The following is a 19,977-nucleotide window of genomic DNA, read 5'->3' on the forward strand; positions in this document are numbered from 1 at the left end:
ACGCTACTTCCGGTGCGTCGGCGCATCGCGTGTTAGCATGTCTACAAATGAGCCAAAATGCTGATGTCGTTTTGGTTTTTTGAAGCAATTTTATAATTGTTCTTTAATTACACGCCTCGTTAATGTCTGGAGCACGTCACGACACGAGCTTTTAATTTTTTTAATAGAATTTAATCAAACCATTCATTTTTTCCAACTCATTCATTTAATTAAGCAACTTAGCCAGGTCACGGAATTAAATAAAACCCAAGTATTTTGTGGGAACGTTTATTTCACGTAGTTATAGTTACACTTATCTTAGCCTACAAGTTATATCACAATTTGGCATTCTACAAAACGTAATAACAAAAATAAAACAAGGTAACAAAATTATTTAAAAACATCTTATAATACTGGATGTAAACAATTTTAGTCCGGCGGGTTTATGAAAATGAAGTAAATCTGGTTTTGATCGGGCCGCGATTGACGTAAACAATGTAATAATCAAGGGGTTGCGATTCACCAAAGTACACATTTATTTACTGGATTCATCGGCGTTCCTGCCGGACAGCCCCAAGCTTTGGCGAATTCCCGTGAATTAGAAAGGGTGCCAAGGACCCGAATGCGATTCGGACTGTGTACTCCGTCCACCAGCTTGCTCTTAAGGGCCCCTAGAGTGGAGTTCCCGCACCAGATCTGCACCCAAGAAATTGTTTTCTGTTAATTGCGCCGACAAGTTTTGCCGAAATTACATTTTGATTCACAATCAGATTTGCGAAAAACCGTGACAAGATTTCCGATTCGGGTTCCGCTGGGAGAACCACGCTTAGCCGAAAAGTATTATTAAATTGTCAAACCTGTGCAAAGCCGAGGAAAAACAATTGATCGGTTGTAACATCTGGGAGTCCTGGTAGCCGCTGATGCATGGAATTTGAAACCGCCTCGCGTCGTTTGTATCCTTCAAAGGCTGCGCGAAGGCCTCCATTATCCGCGATGTTCTCTCCTTGCGTGTTGTATCCTTGCACCTAGAAAATCGCCTTCGCCTAATTTTCCTTAATTATTCACACCGGGCTTAACACCCCTCCGGCGGGCAAGCGACTTAAAAATCAAACGGCTTCACCTACCAACGATGATTCTGCTAATTGAGATAACTTACCGGCTGAGTTAATAACGCGATTAATTAAATTGATATCTACATTATTTCGGAAAATTGGTTTATTACTTAACCCATTAATTAACTTTATTGCCCCACTCAGAAATTAATTATTACGTAATCAGCGCGTCTTACTTACGTGGAACGCGTCTCCTAAATCTGGCATGGTGTAATTATTGTACTGGTTTATGATACACTGGACTTTTTGGTGGTAGTGGTTGAGAGTCGCAGCGGACCACCACTGTTTCAAGTTTCCGTGCTCGTCGTACCTCCGGCCTAAAGTAAAAAAGTAGAGAAATCAAATAAATTTGGGTGCAATTGGCACCTTGGTCATCAAACCCATGGGTGATTTCGTGTCCCATGATGGCCCCGATTGCGCCGTAGTCGATAGCTCTAAAAGATTAAATTCAATCGATAGTAATCCATCACGGAAGGTTTTAGCATATTTTAATCAAATAATCTGTCAATATTTCGTTTTTTGGTCGATTATAAAAATATTAGGTGTGAACTCGGTTGAGGTAATTTGATTAAAAAGTTAATTCAATAATTTTTTGTCTAGACTTTGGCGCGACTTAATGGAAAGTCAATAAGGGGTAGTTGACAATGGTGAACGGCACATTGCGCCCCCTTTGTGATTTGTGGTAAACTCTGTGTAACTATTAACAGATGCAGGAGCAGATTCCTATCTGGCTTGCATATGTGGTACCGGAAGTCGTAATGAATGTGGGTATAGCCTGGCTTCCGCGTTACATATTCGGCCCGACTTATGACTCGATCATTTTAATGTGTCTCGAAGCGTGTCTGCAATAATCTGAAAGTCGATTTTAAGAAATCCGCCAGAGATTGCATATAAATGAAGCAAACAAGCACCGCGAACCGTTTATTAAGTTAGTTTACGATGCAAATGAATATTCTGTAGGTTACGCGCGATAGTGAAAGAACGGTATTGCTTTAATGTTTACTTACTCGATCCCGTTGCCGTAAAAAGGGGGCTTTAGTATTCCTGCTGGGAATGCTGGAAATTATTTTACAGATTTATTCCATAGTTTTTATTAGGAATGTAAAAAAGACTTACTGACAGAGTTCAGTGTCGCCGAATAAAATGCATTTACGGTCGTGGCGGAAGCCACCCATCTGCAGGAACAAAATGTAATGTGTGTTTACAATAAAACGAGCAGGCATTACCGATTGCGATCAGGCTTTTTGCGAATACTTTCCAAGTTTCTGCGGACGGCCGCGTTGGTTAAATTCAAGTAGGTCTCGAAGAGGTTGCCCTCGACTACGTGCGCCTGAAACAATTTTGTGAGTAACAAAATCACCAGATTATCGACCGCAAAAATAATCACATTTGCGAAAAAATGATAATTAAACAAAGCCGCACAACAATGTACTGTTATTAAACCGCATTTGTGCACACGGAAATATTAAATTTATTGTCATAAAACAATTATGATAAATGATGAAAGTCTGTGAGCAGCAAATGCGGTGCAAATTTTAATTTCTAAATTTAATGATGTTTTTATTCAAATGCTCGAAAGTTGCGACAGTTCGGGAAAGATTCGCGCCTGATTGTTTTTCTGTTGACAATGGCAGTGTGGCACATACTTGTTTGTAATGTTTGTCAAGTTGTGTCGCATTCATAATCCATCCAGGGTACCCAACAAAGGCTCTGATTGCGTGCAGTTTAGTCAGCGTCTTTTCACGTGTGGTTGTATCCATCCAATCCAGTTCATGGACTGCATCTTCGAAAGCTTTTCTTATGTCCTCGAGCATTTCCAAGGCCTGGGTTTGAAATGAATGTGGGGGTTGTGATGCTTTTAAGCGAGTTTGTCGTAATCACGGAAAATCTTACCTTGTCGCGGTGGTTCTTATCGAAATGGGACTTGACGTAGAGGTAACTTAGCGCGAGGCCGAAATTAGCGTTAACGTTACTGGTGCATCCTTTCCATCTGGGAGTTCTGCTCTGGAGACCCAACAATTGTTGGGAAAATTCAAATCCCAGCGATCGGAACTTTGCTAAAGTAAGTGGGGCTACTGTTGAGAATACGCTCCACCACAGGAACCTCTCTAGTAATACAATTACACATATTACACGAATCCCTTAAGGAAACCACACATTTTCCAGACAAAACAACATTCATAAATGTCTCCACGCCAGATTTCATACAATACAACAAAGTTTCTCTGCTACGTTTTCCCATCAGAGAGAGAATCGTGGAACCAAATTTCAGCCAGTAATTGAATAATATAATATTTGTCGACTTACCCAGGACAAGTTTATCGGAGGTTTTTATTAAATTTGATAATTTCTGCAAGTAGGGTAAGTCGAGCAGAATCGCCGTGTCCTTATGCGGATGCAACAACACGGTTGTGTCGTTAAAGACAATGTTTAGATATCGCGTCCAATTCACCTAAAATCAAACCAGCAAAACTACTACTTTGTAGTTGAGTTCGAACTGCGAACTAGTTCTAGTCTGATAACTTATTCAAAACCGAAACAGGTCAACATTTCACCTTAAGCCGATTTGAACAAACTCAAACTATGTTTCAATCTAGTTGAAAATTCCCACTTACAAATCTCCAAGACTCGTTGTCAATGCCTGGCCCATTCGCCAGTTCGATCAGATTGACTTCGTGAAAAAGGTGATTAGGGCTTCGCCTGGTTTCCGAGGGGGTCATGACCTAAACACCCAATGTTAATTTAGCCACTTTTCGCTACACGACACAATGTGATTTATATGACGTGTGTATTTGCATTCGGGTGTAGTATGTCGTCAGGCATTGCGTATTTGCTACAAAAACTAATTCGATTGTAATTGTGATTAATTCATTTATTATTGAGATAAAAGCATATCATTGCAGTCCTGATGCACATTGCCAGCCGGATCAATCACAGCGAATTTCCAAAGTTCGGCTCAATTTTCACGTTCGGATTAAATTACCTTTGCTATTTGCGTACTGAAGTTTACAATGTCTTCCGCGAAATACTCAGCCTCTGTAAAGTTCGTATACGCTCTAAGCATCTGCGTGATGTACTTTTTATAGTTCTTTATTTCTGTTGAAAACTTCTCTGCTTGCAGCAAATATCTCTCACCGAATCCGGGAGAGACTTGCTCAATCTGAAATACAAGGTGGTCCCGAATTAAAACAAAAATCGCCTCGATACCAACCACAATTTTGTTAGCCGATGAGTTTCGCACATCCTCGGCCACGTTCATTCCTAGCAAGAGACTTATTCCCAGTAAACGTCTTGTCCTTGCAATTGTGAATAGCCAATCAAAATCCTCGTTAGCGTAATTATCAGGGGGAGTCGAAGATAATCCCACCACTTCGAGGATATGTTCAATTGGGGCGACCCCTTTCGACTCAAGAGTCACTGCAATAATTGGCTTAAAGTGTAAAATCGCCTCGTGAGTCGAAAATAACAAAGCCATTAGCTTCCCGGAGTGATGTTTTTTCTAATGCAAAACTTACGATCCCGCGTTTACTGTTAAAAGCTTTTTAATAATTGATAAAATGGAATCTACCGTAAAAGGGTTATTTAGCAAAAGACTGTAAAAGCGTTAGAGCAGAAGATTTTATTAAATTTTCTCTCACCTGTATCCATGCAAATTCTGTACAGGGCTCGCGCTTTTCTTATTCCTTCTATTTCGGAGAAATTACCATTATTAATTTCATCACTCCGCTCAAGCAGTTGTTTCATATTTTGCATTAGAGACTCCCGGAGTAAAGCTAGTCTATCCCATGTGGCTGTCCAGTCAGGAACAGGATTTGTGGTGATCCAGCCACCGCATGAATATTGATAAAAATCTGTGCAAGGGTCCGCACTCCGATCCATTGCACGCAGGATATTCGATGCTAAACAAAAAGTTTCGCCCATTTAGTTTGTTGTTTGTGCCATATTTAAAAGTTCTCACAAAACGCCGGACATGGACCGAAATCAATACGTGTGAAATAATGCGAAACGCCTCATTTTTGGGGCAAAACAAGGGTATTGTGCTTTTTCGAGAGAATTTTCTCAAAATTAGAAGCCAAAAAAGGTCTTTGTCAAAAAACGCAAATTTAATCTGGAAAATCCGATTACATTTAGTTATTACAGCGTAATATCTCTTTTACTAGTAATCTTTTTTAGCTCACCGTCCATACTCGTTGCTTTTGTGTGTTACAAATTAATTTATAACAGATTAACGTCGTGTGAATCTAGCCAAGTTAATTTTCAATTAGCTGTGAGTAAATGGCTTTCATGTGTTATTTAAATGGCTTGTGCTCTTTACAAAGAAAAAAGACTGAACACGCGGAACTAAATAAAGAATAGGCCTTTGTATGTAACGCCTTTGATTGAAATGTTGTGAAGGGTCATCTCATTTTTTTAACCCAACGACAGCAAATACAATTAGACTCAAGTAAAAATCGTCACGCTGTGGATACAGAAAAACGGAAAACTTTAACTGTCTCGTCCGAACTTCTCTAATACCTCTCTATTTAAAGTTTTTTGAGGAACATACGACTCTGTCACGACGAACAAGAACACGGTTCAATTAGGGAAAATAAAATGAAACATCTTTGGTTAAAAATTAAATATCAGGGCGTTGAACCGTTCAATATCAAACTTTAGGCTCTCGAGCTAATGTGAGTTTTCAACTTATTATAAAAAGTTTAGCTTGGGAAAATTATGTGACACGTGACTTGATGAATTTTAATATCTTTCAATTCTGAGCTGATGAGCTGATGATTCTTGCGGCTCTCATCGAGTTGTTCTTTGAAATTAAGGTGCCAAGCGGAGCGTAAGTAGAACGAGGCCCACAGGCTTAGACGTCTCTATGGATTTTTGGATTGGCTTTGCTCACTGACGCATAATCAGCAAACTGTGTAAATAGCCACTACACTTCACTATTTTGTATTTCTCGTGTCGCTCTGTTATCATTTGTCATTATTTTCCGTTCAGGTGTGGGATTTCAAGGGAAATTTGCTTTCGAATAAAATACTTGAATAATTTTTCTCCATCATTTATTTACAATTTGGAGGATTACAGAGATACATAATAATCAAAGACAATTTCATGTATGTGTTCTTAAAAATTGATCGTGAAATTTCTGAGAGATAAATTTTTATCTGAGAGCCAGTTTGCACTTTACCCTTCTAAACTCGATTACACCGTATAAGAAAGTTTTACTACAAAATAAATGTTTTGTTGTATCGCTTACAAAGGCCACGCAATAAATATCTATCTGTTTTGTTAAACGTTTCATATTGCTGAACAGTGACCGGAAAATAGGAATCTAACCGCGGTATTACAAAGAATTTTCCGGACATTAAACGGAACAGCACTGATAGGCAAACGGAAGAAATAATTTTTTCCCGCTTTCGCTCGATCAGCTTTTGGGTTCCACCAAGGCGTTAATTTTTAATTTGATGCTACGTACCTGTATTGATGCATTGCTCGGACAGGCAAAGCTTGTCGTTGTGTAGCATTGGCGTTTTCAAGAGAACAATAGCCGCTATAAGGACAAGTAGTAAATTGACACATAAGAAAATAAGGAGTGGAAATCGGAACGATCTATCTCCCGGCCTGAAACAAAAATTAGTCGCAATGAGCACCCACGTGCTGTGAATAATTCTGCAGTTTTGATCCGGATTTGGTAAGTGGTTAATTTAAAATCAAATTTTGCGCGAATGACGAAAATGGCGTATTCACCGGACATCTCTATTTAAAAGGCTTTCAGCGACATTCACACCATATGACAGTCAAAATCGTATGTCATTGTATCTGTAAATACATGTCACTTGCAGAATGCTATCGTTGTGTTGTGGGCCGTTATTTTCACTACATACCAATTTTGTTACATTTATCAGCATACCAACGGAACAAAGAAGCCTGGGACAAAGTTATCGCCACTTATTCCCTCACCATCACACATTTTTAAACCGTAAACAGATTTCACGTCAAATTTAATTAAGCCAGATCGCTTTATTTTTAAATATCGGAAATAGGCGCCCTTTGACATAATCGGAGATTGTTTATCAATTTTGAAATTTGTTTCACTTGATTGACCTGACCTAACGGCTGAAAATAAGAAATTGGGTTGAGGTCTATTTCCTTTCTAACACGGAAAGTGATTTTTATGGAAATTGCAAAAGTGCAGATTTATGCAAGCAGATTTAACTGCGATATGTTGAATTGTAGAAACATTAAGCAGATTAATAGTCGCGTGTTAAAATTACGGGACCCTTGACAGTTTAAATTAATTTTTACAAGGCGTTTGTTGCGCGTAATTTGACAATATTTGTTAGTTCTTGAGCGTCGTTTATGAATTGAAATTTCTCATTTTATTCTTGCGAGATATCCTTCCAGGAACGGGGACATTGCGTTATTTTTTCTAATTTCAAGGGAAAACACTGTGATTGAGATCTAATTACGTTGAGATAGGGAAATGTGTGTAGATTCGTGTAAAATTCGTCATCTTCCGAATAAACATTTGTTTTATGTGCTAAAGCAGGAAGAAAATTTTCGCTCCTTTGTGCCTGCGTAAACAATGAGTCATTTAATTGGTGAGAACCTTCAAGATGTTTACATAAAACCGTTCAAAGAGGTACTAAAATAATTTTCTGGGTGATGTGCGACGTGTCAACCCTTATTTTGGGAAGGTAGACGGGCACCGCGCCGCATAATTGATGGTCCTGTTAAGTAGAAGGTGGGGAAGAGGCTAAGATTAGACCGCTTCTTTTGGATAAATCAATTCAATTTGGAGCTTTTTGTCGCTGGGGATGAAGATTTATTATATCTTGAATTTTGTTTCAATTTGAAAAATGATTCCGACTCCCACACCGCTCCTAATTACCTGTTTATGAGTTTAATCAATGTGTTAACTACGTCAGGCGATCATTAATCACACATTCGAATCCAGGTGACAAAAACGTCACTTTGTTTGGGACAACGGACTGAAAATATTAATAAAGTTTAGGCAGAGTGCGTCAGAGATCGTTAAACAGGGTTACACTTCGTTTACTATAACTAAAGTTTTTGTATTTGGGGCTCGAGATGTTTCCGTTCCCGGCTTGTGTTGGTCTGTCAATTATTTAGTTTTAAACAGTTTTAGATGCTCGGTTCACACACAATCCCCGACACTCACTCAAGAGACATCCGATTAATTAAATCCTTAACAATACACATTTTTGAACAAAACTGTTTTATAAATAGCGTTTGGTTTGTTTTCATCCGACTCGTGGTAAATTAATTCAATAATTTACTGTCTCATTTATCAAAAACGCTATTATTTCCGAATATTGAGATAATTATGATGGTCTGGTTGCATAAATTTAAATGTTACTAATTAATCAGTCGCATTGTCATGCGTGAATATTTGTTGCAGTCGACTGAAATCAAGGAAAAACAAAACTTATGGTTAATGGTTTGCTTAGCAAGCTTTCAAACTGTAATTAAACACCATGTCTGAATTTGAATATATCGCAAATGTGTTGAAACGTACATTCAGATGCGTTTTCTGGTGTAATTTATATGTTAATGTGGTTATTTTGGCTGAATAAAAGGAGCGGTCAATGTCAAGGAAGTTCAAAGACAGGCTCCACCACTTAATTTTTTTCATTTAATAACTAGTACCCTTAGACTACATTTACTAGTTATGTTCTGGCTAAATAATTGATCGTAATCTTTCACTCTCACCTAAAATATTACTTAACTTTTTATTTGAAAGTGTTAATGGATTAAGTTTGGAGCAATATTTCATATTTCTTGTACTGCTTACCAAAGCCGTTCGAAAAAATTTGCTTTGTACAACGATCCGCGATTTGTAACGCTGTCACACGGAAATTAGATTTAATTTAAAACTTACCCAATTGTGTCGCTGTCATTGCTTCCAACACTAGGATTTGTGACTGATATCTGTAAATATATTAAAAGTGTAATCTAACAACAAATGAAGTGTCGTTAAATCCATGCAAATGGCTGTAATTTAAATAAACAAAAAGAATTCGAGCAAAGTGCCTGAAAGAAATGGCGCGCAAAATTGATAATTAAATCTCATTGATGTGATACCGTACATTGTCTGTAAAAAATAACTCAATTTGTTTTCTTGAGCTTGGAAGTTTAGGAATAATTTAGTTTATTGAAAGGGAATCGACTCATTTCCTGCTCATTTTTATTCTCTCATTCTGCTCTTAATTAAATTTTTAAATCAATGGAGTAGAAAATAGACGAGTCGAACACTGTTACTGTTATGTAAGTATATCGAAATTAGAAATTTCTGGGAGGAAAAAGTTTTCGATATTTTTCGCCAGTGGTGTAATCACTAATCAGACCACAAGTTTCCACCGTTTTGCTCACAAAATGGAAAAATGTTGCACTTATGGTGACAAAAACAGCTCATGCAAGACACGAGGGTTTGGTGGTTAACCACTGTAGAAAGTTCGTTTTTGATCAAACACGTGCATAAATGACTCTTCGACTTAATTTTCTAAATTTAATTACTGTAAAAACCTTTTGGTTATTAGGGCGCTGATCGCCACAGACACGAAACACAAATTTTAATAATCCCAAAAAAGTTAATTGTCAGGGAAAGGTATAGCTATAATTACAAATTAGCAGCACTTTGGCACTACAATAAAAAAATTCAGCAATTTGAATTGAAACTAGATTCAGTATTTGTCGGGCTTATCATAAGCAATAAATAATTGAAATTTGTATGTAGGTATGTGTGTTGGCAAGCGGATTGAGTCGCACAAATCTCTCGAGTGAATAATTTATCCGTTCACTTTTAAGCGATTACTTACTCTTATTAAATAATAAATGACATAATGAAAGTTCATGTTTAAACAATTCGAGCAAAATAACGCATGCACGATTCTGTAGTGTAGAAATTTTGCAATTACGTTAATTGTGTAACGCACACATGTAATTGATTGGGAGATTGTTTCCAAGTTGTTAAAAGAAGACGAAAGTGGTGTTGTTCTACTTGCACTTTTACGAATTCCGGGCAAAACAGCGAAGAAATGTTGATGTGGTATAATTAATTAAAGAGGATATTATCCGCACAGCATCCTTAAAGGATTTTAGGATGTTAACAATGCTAATGATACCGGCTGAGAAACGACCTGTTTAATCTTTATTAATTGGTCGGTATAAAACAGCACTACTTTAACTATTGTTGTTGCACGTGATTTGAAGATAGGTCTGTTTAATCTATTCGGTATCTGCCACCAGGGGATTACTGTTATTTGCAAAATTAAACTACTACTCACATGCATTACAAACATTAACTAACTTCCTCACCAGAGAACACAAAAAGGCGAGAGCGCTAATTCAAATTCACGTTCACTTCTTGGAGCACTTTATTTTTATTGGAATCAGTGAAAAACCGCGCGAAAGTTGATAAGGAGGAGTGGATTTTAAAATTCTACTTACTTTGTACCTCATATTTTGATGTAATTATATTAGTTGGTTTAAACAAACTGCGGCACTTTGAAAACAACTTACTCTAAATCCCCCCTGTGAGCAACCCCACTCCGGCCGCCGCACGGCTTACCACATCCGAAGAAATTTTTCTCCGTGAATCAGTGATCACGAATATTTTACTTACTCCTTTCTTGAGACAATTATGTAAGCGCGATCGACCACAATAATACGCACTTGTGCTCAAATCGATCGTTAATAATTGTGCAGTTTCATCATCTAATTTCCACCACAATAACCGTTTAGTTAAATTACGTTTAAATTTGGCGCAACAAGTATGACTGATAAATTAAACATTACTAGATAACCGGAACAGTTCGAAAGATGCAAAATTTCACTTCCTGGAAAAATTTCCTTCCGCTATTCTGCGATTTGACATTTAGCGTTATGCAATATTGAAAGACCGGTACGTGTTACGTAATTTTGCTTTTTAAACCGACAAACTGCTTCATTTTTCGAAATTCAAACGGGCTCATTTATGACTTTTCTGAGTTAATAAGCGGGTCAGGAATTGGGTCCTCGAATTCGGCACGAGGACGCCGTTTGCGATGTTTTATCCGAAACTGGTCCGAAAATAGGGAAATAGTCCATCTAAAAGTGTTTACGTACAATTTTACAATAACAGGTATTTACCTAAATGCATGTAATCAAGTTTTCTACTTTTCTGCTTCAGCAAATTTGAATTGCTTTGCGTGTTTTTTGGTAAATAATAGATTCTGAAGAAAATAGATATTTTTAAATCTGCACAAGCCATACGTTATGAATATGTTTGCCTAGTGATGAGACCCGGATCCGTTTAGATCGCCCCTTGAAGCTAATCACAAAATGATTTTGCTTTTATTGTGTATCCACAGTGTGCGCGAAATTTCCATAAACCAAACATGGCCTCAAAGAGCTTAATCAGTTATTTACCAACTAGTAATCTCTGAGCTTAAAAACTGCTTAATACTGTTTTTGGAAAAAATTATTCACTGGATTAATCGTTTCCGGTATCAAGCCCCCAAGTGCTGATAATTCGGTTAGATTATACACCACATCCAAATTAACATCAAAGTGACATTTAGTAGATGAGTCCTTGTTTAAGAACGAATAGGTAGTTATGTCGCAGTCATGCATGAGATGATGGTAATTGTGACAATAAACTCGACGAACGACGATTGCAAATGATGTTTGAATCAAGGAAGAACTGCTCAGACTGCTCACTTTGACCCGATTCAGCTGAAACAAAAGCGCAGACAGGGGACTAATCACTCAATTTTTCCAAAGAGTGAAAGTGATGGAATTCAAAAAAGGTCCTAATAAATAAATCGGCTCAACAAAAGTAAAAGTGATAAATTTGCCCGGCATTGTGACTTCCCGGATTGGCACCGGAGATTGTAAACTATCCACACACGGCTTTTAAATCCGATATTTTTTGTCATTGTTATTAAATTACGGAAGAGTGCACGGTTTTATTTTTATTGATGATCTACGAAATATCACTTTCACCCCGTGTTATAATTTGGAAAATAATAAATCAAGCTTGATTATTATTAAATTAAAATGTAAACACCGGAGCAAATTATAACGACTTTAAGCAAAAAACGGCTACATTCTTTAATTGGGAGTAATCTATGGCCGAAATAGAAAGCTGCATTTTTTGTAGACGAGTACTGACATTCTAAATTAATTGAATAGGTTTTTCGAGTCTGGAGTACTGCAGACAACGAACCGTGTTCGACATTTCTTAAAACAGAGAATTGCTGTTTGACTATGCTCAGCACAGCACTTGGACACGACCCTGTAGAACACGTGCGATATATGGCAAAGGCGGGTTATACGTGAAAATATTTTTAAGAATGCAAAATACCATATGCCTGAATACGTCGAGAATGACTGCTTTTGGATCGGCTCCTCCCAGCTCACATTTTTTCCAAGAGAAATGCAGCTGACCTATTCACCTACACTTACTAAATAGAGCAGTCAGTAGAAATCACTCTCAATCAATATATTTATTACAAACTCATTTATGCATACGATTGCGTACTATTATAAAATCAGTTCCAGTTTGTTCACTCCACAATCGGTCCGTAAATATTCACTACATGACACGCTCGTTTATTATTGTTTGCATAAAATAATTAAATTTCAAGCTCTTATGTTACAAGTCTATACATATAAATAATAATCGATACAGAAAGTTGGATCGAGCCATTTGCATAAAGCGCATGAAAGTCGCAACTAAACCATAACATAAAACACTTTTTTAAACTGTTTTACCAAGAAATTAACTTAATTAAAGCCGTAAAAACGGGATTAGAAGTGAAGTAAACGGAATTTAATCAAGCGACATTTTTATTTGCATTATTGTATGGGTTTTGCTTTTTTATAAATAATAGTAGAATAAAATGGGGCTTGTAAAACTGATTTCAGTAATGACGTGTTTTGTAAAATACTAATTAAAATGCGATTAAATCTCCATAGTTACATGTTTCTAACCCAATAAACTGGACAAATTGAATTCGAAAAATTTCACCAGTTGAATCGGGTAAAATACCCAAATGTGTATCATTGTTTTTGAGTAAATAAATGATCCGCAAGCGGATTGAGGAAAGTTGATCTTCTTAAATATTGATGAGAGTGAACGTTAAAATGCGCATTAATTTCTTGAAATAAAATTTCAAAAACTAAAGGGGTTTATCTGTAATTCTAGTCAGTCAGGATGCTACTTACCACATATTGACGATATTGTGTCGGCGGTCATACGGATGTTGGGTTTTATCGAGAGATACGGAGCTTTGCTGATATCGGCCAGCTTACAGTTTTATATAATGCTTTTGTTAGATTTATTGGGATTATTGCTGTCTAATCTTGTGGCCAGGACCGTACGTAAATCCGCACCAAATAAGTTTGAGGAAAACACGAAATATCATCTTATCCTTTATTTATAAAACAACAAACAATGTCTATATAATGTGTTTTGTATGGCTTTATATACATCATCACATTATGTGAAACATTTATCCAACATTATTTACAGAATTCGAGCGAACAAGCGTTGATTTGCTGGTACGGACGCAATTTCTGGTTTGCGATAAATTGGCGTATAAGTTATAAAGAAGATTAGTTTCTTATTTCCCATGACTTTAATTTAAAACTTTTGCCATTTCTCGAAACTATATTTGCGGAAATTGGAAAATATCGGACGAGTGACTTCGAAAATATAATTTTTGAACGTATGCTTAGCGTGTTTCGCTTCGCGTCGCATTGTGCAGCTGTGTCAACGTCTTAGACCTGCAGATCGTCAGATTGACTCTATCTGTTAGCCGTCGAGGAAGAATTCCGTGCCTATTCTTCACTGGTTAAATAAATAACATCCAGACAGCTAGGGAAACCACTTAGGTAAAACCCCTTAGTGCGAGAAGAATTCGGTTCCCTGAATGGAAATTTGAAAGGAGTCGACGCGCAATGGAGGCTTTTTCTTTTTCGTGCACACGAGACACAATTCGATCCTTGAAGATTTTTTAATTGTTTTATGGTAAACAGATGGCGCGTTGCCGTTTTGGAGCGCTGGCAGGATTCATACGAACGTAAAGACAAAAGAAGACCGATAAATGATTTATGAATTAGATTTGGATGTTGGCTAACAATATCCGTAAAAATTCTGGTGTAGTGTTGGGTGAATTGATCAAAGCTTAGCCTTCCGTAGCAGCTGTTAAATCAGATCACGCACCATTTAGCAGACATTCATCACGAACCAGGGTAAGCAACGTTAGTTCGACTCGGCTGTATCGTGTGCAGAAGTGGTCATGACATGTACAGAATATGTGTTTATTTACAACTTTCCATAAAAGTTAACCCTGCCAATGTAACTTGGACTCGGATAATCCCGCTCACTCGTTACATTAGCCGAGTTTCCAGATCCTTTGTATCAGACTAGAGATGGCCAGCACCAATTGTCACAGTTTCCGTCCTTAATTACATTTTTACACCGAAATCGAAACCTGATAAATATTGACAAGGCTACACTTATACAAAATGTAAAAATCACAATCGCAATTTTGAATACTAATTCAGCTATCAACTAAATTGTGTCTTTGTGTCTCCTATAACAAGTCTATGTAACTTTTATAAAATTTTATACAAGGGTAGGTAAGAGCGTATGTATATTTGCAGAAGGAGCTCTCTCAATTGCAATTTTATATTTTTCTAAAGCGTTTTATTTGAATAATTAAATTTGCGGCGGTCCGAGCTTTCAGGATGAACAACCGGTTAATTGTTGGGTCAGGAAGAATAATCGACGACACTCTAGCTTGACGGAACAAAAGAAAGCTCTCAGCTAACCTGACACGAGTGCACATCGGGTTGCCTACATGCGAAGCCACAAAGATTAAAGATCCCGATTCGGTTTTTTACTCTTTGTAGTTTATTTGCTGCAATTTATGGATGAGACGCCCGATTCATTCACTTTTTGCTGGGTACAAACCCAAATCAGGCTCAAAAAATCAACGTATTTTGTTTTAATTAAAATTTTGATTGATGACGCCGGAAAGCGGCCACTCTCAATTTCGGCCAAATCTGATTGATATACGAAGAGCTCCTTCTAGCCAAGTCGCTACTCTACTCGAATAATACAGAATTGGAAGAAACTATGTTGCGAATTAAGCATCCACTATCGATCGTTTTGTTACTATTCCAAAATCGTAGAGCAGTATTTGCTGATAGATTTGCCTAGAATACGAGAACAAGATCATCACGACGTTATAAACGCTTCAAGCTAAACTCGTGCAATCGCTTTCAATATTAACAAATTTCAATTTTGACTACACATAACACGTTCAATTTTCAATTTCCAAACCGAAAATTACATTCGACTGCAAAATAACAATAAGCTCAAATTTTTGGGCAAATCGATTCAGATTTTAATTAAATTTAGCACACCTCGCAGGCATGCAATCAAGATAAAAAAACACGACTTGGTTCTAAGCCAAATTTTAATTGTTTCAGTTTTGACTATCACAGTCTATTTTTATGCACGCTCCCGACACTTATTGGATGCTGAAGTCGCAACTAATTTGACATTTATATTACTTTTAGTTAATTTATACACAACTTGGTCAGGAGTCCGGCTATACTTATGATATATCCGTTATATATTTGAAAAAAAGTACACTATTTAATTAATTTCATTACAATATATTAACTGGAGGACTCCTGAAATAATAACAAGATCTTCCATTCTACCGAATGCTAATATTGGTTCTTTTTTAACTTGACTCTCTTGAATAGAAAGATCTTTAAGTTAAATTTAAATAAATATTAAGTAGATAAAATATATGATACGTTATATAATTTAATTACACCCAATAAATTTAATTATATCACATGATTTTGTTGTTGTTCACTGTTTCCCTTTAAGCACTAAGTCACGAACCAGCGCTGATAAGCTTTCCACTGCAACTATTAGAAGAGATTTTGATTAACCGGTTTTTGTCAAACAACTCACTCCCGTTTTGAAACCAGTGAGATAACCCTTCAGTTGCTGTAAGCAAATCAGGAGAGAAAAATCCAACTCGTCTGGAATTAGCGCGGAAACGGGCAATGTGTGGATTATTCAAAATTAATTTGTTGGAATTCGTAGCAAACAAGTTCGAATATGGCTCACAAGTGCGCACTGAAAGGTTATCCAACTGGCACGAGCAATAGCAAGATCAAACACCTCCCGGAATTCCGGATTATTTAAGTTAAATCGTACTAGCGTTCCGTGTAATAAAATTAAAAAGATTTGGCTTTAATGTCACAACGGCACAAGTCAACTACTCCCGTGAGGTAACGAGTTGGTCCGTTCGCGGCACCATGATATGATAATTGTATAGTGCGTAAGTCATCACTGGAATCACCTTCACTGGGACTTAATTAAGAATGCTGTGCGGATAAGGAGATAAGGGTCACCTCTGGCAGGCCAATAGCCAACAAGCCGACAGCAGGACCAGCGTGGGGGAGATTAGTCCCAAAGGGGCTGCATTGCCGTGGTGGACAGCCGCCGGAAGCTCACCTGCAAACATTAAACGCCCCCATTAATATTACACCGAATTAATTAACCAACGAACTGAAAGCTTTTTACCAAACAGATAACACTAATTCGCAATTTTGGCAGGCAGCAGGCCGCCCCCGCCCCAGAGTCAACCGTATTTAACAAATTGTTTCAGAAAAAATCGTAAACACACACACAATTACATTAATAGCAATAGCAATAGTATTTAGTAATGAAGTTGTCGTCTAGGGCGGCTCTTAAGCAAAGTTTAAAATGCGCCTTAATCATCTGTAAAAAGAAAAGTTTTTTCATTATAACAATTAAATGGCAGTCAACGGTCGTAAGTTCCCACGTGGCTGCCAATAAGATTTAAATCTATACTTCAGAAGTCGCAAACTTTTGACTTTTAGCAACTTATCAAATGATTTATGTTTGTGTCTACCACAGACTGGCGAAATCGCCAACTGAATTTTCATATAAAAAATCGGCCTGAAGCGATACAAGTTTTTGAATTAACATATTTTTAGGGAATTTGTGAGGAAGCTACGTTTTTCTTTTGTTCGGCGAGATCGAACGTTAATTCAATTGGTGCTCCAACAAAGGTGGAGCCTGATATATCAAAATAAATGTGAAGAGCAATGCATAATTCATTAGATTAGCTAATGAAAATTTGTGTTCTTTTGTCGGGAGAATTGGGCTAAAGAATGAAAGCGTTTTGATTTGAGGAAAGCCGAGTGGGGAAATAATTACAAATCAAACCGTGAAAATGTACTAGAAAAATCAATAAATAAACAAGAGTTGTTAAACGTCAAACAAAGTTCTATGAGAGGAAAGTTTCACTGGAACAACAATAGAATTTGATTATAAAACTCTGGCTCACCAAACATGTGGAGTGTAATTGAAATAAAAAAGCTCTGTGCAAACAGCATACCCTTCAAATCTTTCAATCTGCATTTAAAATGTCAATTATAACCGGTGGCAAGTGGGAGCAAAACTTATCCGCCTCGTTATTTTCGTGAATATCGTAATAATAGCCGCGGGATAAAGTACACAATTACTTGACAGAATTACAACTTCTTTGAAAAGAGCTCAAATCTGGATTTATACTTCGTTCAATCTGGACGCATGAGACTTTGAACCTATTCAAGGGAAGTGCTTTTTGCGGTTTTGCTTTATTTGCCTTCACGGATGTTAAGTTTTAATTCGAAAATAGCTGCCAGATCTGTAAAGTATGCATGAAGACGGCTATTTGTACAATCATTGAATTAACGCAAATTTTAGAAAACACGTCTCGGCTTGCTTATGTTATCAGAGCTGTCGTATAACATCACACCCACATGTGAGCTTTCATATTTGTAAGTTAATGGAAATGAAACGGATCGGAAGAGATACTTCCTCTGCATGTATCTGTGCCGATGGGTTTTGCCCAAATGGAAAAATAATTGAATTTAGAAAATTTTAATGAACGTTTGTGGCCTCATTGTTCGAGAGGAACCTTAGAACGCCTTAGGATCGGTACAAACTGAAACTACTAACATTCCTCCGAGTTGTGAATTTCCACAAACGTAATCGATACAACAATTTGCTATTTTCTCATATGACGTCAAGGAAGCAAATAGTTCTCTCCACTGCTGATTCTAATCTTGTTCGGTTCTATGAGATGCTGCGCTACTTTTGATTCACGATTGAAAGAGATAAAATTTAAAAAATGTGCTTTGTTTTATTGTGACTTTGAGATAAATGTGGGGAGTGATTTGATTCCAAGACAAAGTATCAAATGAATTTCGGTTTGGCTCCATCTCAAAAGTAAACACCAAACCGATCTTATTGTTTTTATTTTGTAATAAAGTGGATGTGACAATATTTGTGGAGAGCGTCTTATAAAAAGCACTTTTATTAGAGCTAAAGCTTGGTACAATGCAAGAACACTTGCGGTTTTATGGATGATGTCCAATCGTTACAAATGGCAAAAGTATTCGTCAGCGTCCCCTTGATCGATCACGGGGCGTGGCATTTACAACAATCCTGGAAGATGTCATCAAATCGCATTTCCATGCCGTTTTAAAAGCGAAATTGTCGTGGTCGAGCTCGCATCGATCGCTGGAGACATTAGCGTGTTTGTTTTTTGTTGTTTTAAGTAAAATTTAAGCTAAGATTTTATTGACGGAAGCTAGGATTCGCCCTTTTAATTAATATTTATGTCTCCATTTACAGTTCAGTTATCTCTGGGTCAGATGGAATTTGTGGGCTATCATTCGGGCAAATTGCCAAAAAGCTTGCGTAAGAAATGTTAAGAGAATAGATGGAGCTCCAGATAAAGCTCGGAGTTTTAGTGCGCTACAGCGCATAATGACTAATTATTCTATGTAGGTCTTAATTCGGGAGAAACTGAAAGGTGTTGTCATTGTGCAGGTGGCACGTCGACGCAATAAAGTCGTAATCAGTGTAACTCAACAGCCCGTCATTGCGTTAATAACTCAAGGGAAACTTCTTATTAATTTTATACACCATGGGTATAGCCCGGATCAGTTGGATCCAACTTCCGGAATCCAATAAGTACTTGCCGAAATTTACTGTTCAACTAATTATTATTACAAACATGTTGTTTATGGCTAAGGCAATAGTTATAGTCGGAGAATAATTTATTGACACTACTCATACTCAAATAATTTATTCCCCATTGTCAATATCTGTTGTGTTTTGGGAAAACTCTGCTGCATTAATTCTAATGAAATATTACACAATAAATGGCTTTACGTGTCATATTCGATAAAGAATTTACATCTACCAGGATAATGGAAAAATTAATTTTGTCACTCTGTATCAATTTATTATTTTCAGCTTGAATTCATTAGCGTACTTACTAAATTTGATATGACGTAAATCGATGAGCCTCTCAAACCAACTGACGGGACTGCTAATTACACCATTGTAAACCAAAAGCCAATGGTGCAACGCTCACCAATAAAAAGCCACATTCGTCACGTTAAAGCCCTATAAATTCAAATCGCGACAAAGATTAACAAACAAAAAAAGCAAATACTCCACGTTTTCACACTGCAAATCCAAAATACTACAACGTATTTAATTCGCATTCGAAACCAGCAAACTAATAAGCGCCAAAGGACGCGCAAAAGGAAACATAAATATTTTACAATGAAAAATTGACAAACACCCGGAAAAAATCGCACAACCGCTCTACTAAACTAGTACACCGTATCCTCAAAATTTCTCGAGAATTTGATTTTCTTAAGATTCCCACAAAATGCTTTCATTTAAAATTAAATTAAGCTTGTGCGTGTCTTGGACATAATTTGTTGAAACAACTTAAGTTGACGTATTTTGACTTTTTTAGAAAAATTTATT

The 19,977-nt window shown here is 37.1% G+C and overlaps 2 protein-coding genes across 6 annotated transcripts in view; both read right to left on the reverse strand.

The window, feature by feature from the left end:
- Nucleotides 1–253: 253 nt before the first annotated feature.
- Nucleotides 254–12,502, reverse strand: LOC659609 (neprilysin-4). Of its 3 annotated transcripts, none has more exons than XM_015981409.2 (17): nucleotides 12,448–12,502; nucleotides 8,983–9,032; nucleotides 6,556–6,701; nucleotides 4,730–4,990; nucleotides 4,303–4,508; nucleotides 4,075–4,251; nucleotides 3,707–3,814; nucleotides 3,399–3,543; nucleotides 2,985–3,199; nucleotides 2,738–2,914; nucleotides 2,318–2,421; nucleotides 2,208–2,266; nucleotides 2,099–2,147; nucleotides 1,458–1,525; nucleotides 1,272–1,408; nucleotides 837–1,004; nucleotides 254–675 (listed from the first exon to the last, which is right to left on the reverse strand). In XM_015981409.2, exons 1-17 carry the CDS (start codon nucleotides 12,448–12,450, stop codon nucleotides 499–501), a joined length of 2,250 nt encoding a protein of 749 aa, XP_015836895.1. In that variant the 5' UTR covers nucleotides 12,451–12,502; the 3' UTR covers nucleotides 254–498. The 3 variants fall into 3 exon arrangements, with proteins under 3 accessions (XP_015836895.1, XP_008199381.1, XP_015836888.1); XM_008201159.3 differs by lacking the exon at nucleotides 12,448–12,502 and adding an exon at nucleotides 10,551–10,788; XM_015981402.2 differs by lacking the exon at nucleotides 12,448–12,502 and adding an exon at nucleotides 10,388–10,501.
- A 1,002-nt stretch (nucleotides 12,503–13,504) lies between these two features.
- Nucleotides 13,505–19,977, reverse strand: part of LOC103314654 (uncharacterized) — an 87,118-nt gene continuing 80,645 nt past the window's right edge. For all 3 annotated transcript variants that reach the window (XM_008201157.3, XM_064359366.1, XM_015981231.2), the window contains exon 7: nucleotides 13,505–16,632. In XM_008201157.3, coding sequence (XP_008199379.1) covers nucleotides 16,526–16,632 — 107 coding nt within the window. In that variant the 3' untranslated portion in view covers nucleotides 13,505–16,525. The remainder of the gene's footprint in view (nucleotides 16,633–19,977) is intronic.

Source organism: Tribolium castaneum, chromosome 10 (genome assembly GCF_031307605.1).
Source record: "Tribolium castaneum strain GA2 chromosome 10, icTriCast1.1, whole genome shotgun sequence".
In the NCBI taxonomy this organism is placed as follows: domain Eukaryota; kingdom Metazoa; phylum Arthropoda; class Insecta; order Coleoptera; family Tenebrionidae; genus Tribolium; species Tribolium castaneum.